Here is a 3,411-nt window from a genome sequence, read left to right on the forward strand (position 1 = left end):
ATGTTTAAAATTTTTTACAATTTTTAAAGAAAAAAAAAAAGGAGAGGGAGAGAGAGAGAATTTTCCACCCAGCAGGCAACGATTGATGATATATCGTTTTTCCGGTTCGTGCTTCGCCCTCAAAGTTTGAGAAGCCTTGACCTCACGTGTCAGTGTCTGAAGCTTTCTATGATCATCGGATTCAAATGATTTTGGACACAATTCGCTTCCTCAAATCCTTCGATTTCCCCTCATAAAGGTCACTTTCCATTTTCACCCTTTATTCTCTGTTTTCCCCTTCTATTTTCCCATTATTATGCTTCTTCAGAGGTTGATACTTGATGCCAAACCTCTTATGTTGACCCTTTTATTGAATCTTTATATTTGAATGCTTTTTTTGCTTACCCTTTATATGTTCCACTGCAAAAATCAATGGAAGTTTGGAACCAGTTTGCTGGATTTGTTTGTGCCTCTTTTGTGTGTGTGTGTAAATGAATTGTTATTGATACTCTACCATTTTATGGTAGTGAGGAACTTGGAGTTTTGATTTGAAGTTGATGGATAAAGCTCTGATATTCCAACATTGGTATGAAAATTTGGTTATGATTAGAATCCTTGTTGATTTGTTTACTATACTGTGGAAATTGTTTGCATTGTTTAGTCAAAATTACCATTAGGATTTGATAATCTTATCATACTGATTCCAGATTCCTGATGTTTGATGTAGATTAGAGAAATCTTAAGGAAATAAGTTTGTAATTTTACAGTCAGTAGTTACCTTTGTCTTTCTGATAGGCATTCAATCCAATACAAACAAATGCATTTTTTTTACATATAGAAGAAAACTATAAAAGAAAAAAGAAAATAAGCTTTTTGAGGAAGCGTTCTCTTATTCATTATCTAGTATTCTTGTTATTTTTAAACATTATGAGGTAAAACATAAATATGAGAAACACTGAGGTAAACATAAATATGAGATATGGAAAGATACTTCGCTATGAAATCCGACCAAGTTTCTAATGCGTTTTCCCAACAGTCCTATATGATTGTTAGGAATGAATGGTAAAATGTAAAACACAATAGAAGGAAAGATTGAAGCATACTGAAATTCAGTAAATTGAAAATTCTCCATTCTCATTTGGAAGACCTGTCCTTTGTATGCTATATTTAGCATTTAGTGAATAGGACATGATCTGGCACCATGTATTAGTTGGAGTTTTACATTCAAACAAGTGTAACTTCAATAATATGGTTTGAATTTTGATTGTGTAATTTTTAAGATTTCGAGTCATAAGAATGAGAAATGTTGACTACTATATGTTAGGGACCATAATCATATAACTATCTCTAAATCTAGTACCATTCCTTGATGAAATTTTCCTTGGAGCTTTGAGTGCGTAATCATAAGAACTGATATGGATTAAGGAATATTCAATGAATTAATGCATTAACTTGCAACATTGCCCCAGAAAATTGAGGTCTTATGATACATTTTTTCCATGTCTCTTTCAACAACAGTAATTTGTTCTTTTTGTTGTGTTAGAAACTTGTATTATTATCTTAGAATATTATATATGCTTTTGTATGACACTGAGTTTATTAGTCTGTGATATCTTAATTTTATAGGCAAAAGCGCATAATCATTTGGATTTTCTGAAGTCAAGAATGAATATAGGAATGGCATCATTAACTCAAACTCATTATCATATACACACATCAACTAACAGGAAGGAACATCATAGAAGCCTGATATTATTAAACTCTGGAAAAGCATTTCAACTCCAGGGACTTAGTTTTCCTCGTACTCGAATAAAAGAATCAAGCATATGCTGCACAAAGTTGACTCCGTGGGAGCCGTCACCTTTCACTTATGCTCCTACAGATAATCAGAGTGATAAGTTCTTGCCGAGTTCGGCCAATATATTTGAAACTCTTGATCCTAGTAAAACAGCTGAATCGATTACAGAAAATGCCGAAGCATCTGCAGAGACTGAGAATCACTCAGGCATGCAATTTCAGCTTTTCAAGTGGCCTATGTGGCTTCTAGGTCCTTCTGTTCTCCTTGCAACCGGCATGGTGCCGACGTTATGGTTACCAATATCCTCAATCTTTCTTGGTCCCAATATAGCAAGCCTACTTTCCTTGGTTGGACTTGATTGCATCTTTAACCTCGGCGCAACCCTTTTTCTCCTCATGGCTGACTCTGTTTCGCGTCCGAAGAATCCAATGCAAGAATGCAACAGCAAGGCACCCTTCAGCTACCGGTTCTGGAACATAGTTGCTACTCTAACCGGATTCATCATCCCAATGTTGCTGATGTTTGGATCTGATAAGGGCATTCTGCAGCCTCAACTTCCTCTCATCTCATCGTTAGTTCTATTTGGACCTTATCTTCTTCTATTGTCAGTACAGGTTCTGACTGAGATACTGACTTGGCATTGGCAATCACCGGTCTGGCTCGTTACCCCGGTCATATACGAGTCCTACCGTGTTCTGCAGCTAATGAGGGGGTTGAAGCTTGGAGCCGAACTTGGTGTGCCGGCATGGATGATGCATACTATTAGAGGGCTGGTTTGCTGGTGGGTGCTAATTCTTGGTTTGCAGCTTATGAGGGTTGCTTGGTTTGCAGGTTTTAATGCTCGAGGCCAAAAGCAGCAATCGCCTTCGTCCAATACTTCGGCTGCTAATGGTGTTTACTGATTGCTGCAACATCAAATAACAAGAAAGAGACATTCTTATGGATTCAATAGATATGGTTTGAATTTCGTTATGGATGTTTTCAATCCTATGTGTAGTGATAGACTGATAGTGATACACATATAAATATAGCTAGTTAAACACATTAATGCTTCTTAGATTCAATACAAGAGTATCCTTTTACAATTCTTTTTGCTGTTCTTGTGTTATCTCTTAAAGTTGTGAACAAACTGATGGATTTGTTTGCACAAAAAGCTTGTGATAATGGAATGTGAATCATAAAGAAAAACTGTATTCTTTTTTCTTTTTATTTATTTGCAGGTAACAGGATAAGTCATATATTGTTAATTACTTGTTATTTTGGCTCTTCTAGGTTCCAGCTCCAATATGTGACCATGATTTTATACTTTGTATCTAGATTGAGCCTAGACATGAATTCCTTTTATCCTAAAAAATATGCTTTAGTTTTGTTAGTATCCTTGTCTTTTTATTTTTGTAGCAAAATCCCCATTCCTTGTGAAGTTGACCTGCTTTTGAATGTGTACTTTGATGAATTACACAACTATAGTAATGGACAAAGATTGAATTTTTTGAATTCCCTGTAAATGGAATGTTCATGATTTTTTAATGAATGAAATATGAAGGTGTTCATTTAAAATCGTTAAGAGTTACCAAACATTTATAAATTATAACAATTATTATATTTTCAAATGATGTAAACTTGCAAATATACCT

General features: G+C 35.0%; 1 protein-coding gene across 2 annotated transcripts; it reads left to right on the forward strand.

Annotated features, from left to right (window-relative positions):
* Positions 44 to 2,965, forward strand: LOC107625896. Of its 2 annotated transcripts, XM_016328628.2 has the most exons (3): positions 44 to 238; positions 507 to 565; positions 1,606 to 2,965. In XM_016328628.2, the coding sequence occupies exon 3, from the start codon at positions 1,645 to 1,647 to the stop codon at positions 2,677 to 2,679; it is 1,035 nt and encodes a 344-aa protein (XP_016184114.1). In that variant the 5' UTR covers positions 44 to 238; positions 507 to 565; positions 1,606 to 1,644; the 3' UTR covers positions 2,680 to 2,965. The 2 variants fall into 2 exon arrangements, with proteins under 2 accessions (XP_016184114.1, XP_016184113.1); XM_016328627.2 differs by lacking the exon at positions 507 to 565.

Source organism: Arachis ipaensis, chromosome B02, assembly GCF_000816755.2.
Source record: "Arachis ipaensis cultivar K30076 chromosome B02, Araip1.1, whole genome shotgun sequence".
Lineage (NCBI taxonomy): Eukaryota > Viridiplantae > Streptophyta > Magnoliopsida > Fabales > Fabaceae > Arachis > Arachis ipaensis.

Bases quoted from the DNA above. Each gene is read 5' to 3' on its own strand.
- LOC107625896 (XM_016328628.2), top strand. From the start codon at position 1,645: ATGAATATAGGAATGGCATCATTAACTCAAACTCATTATCATATACAC.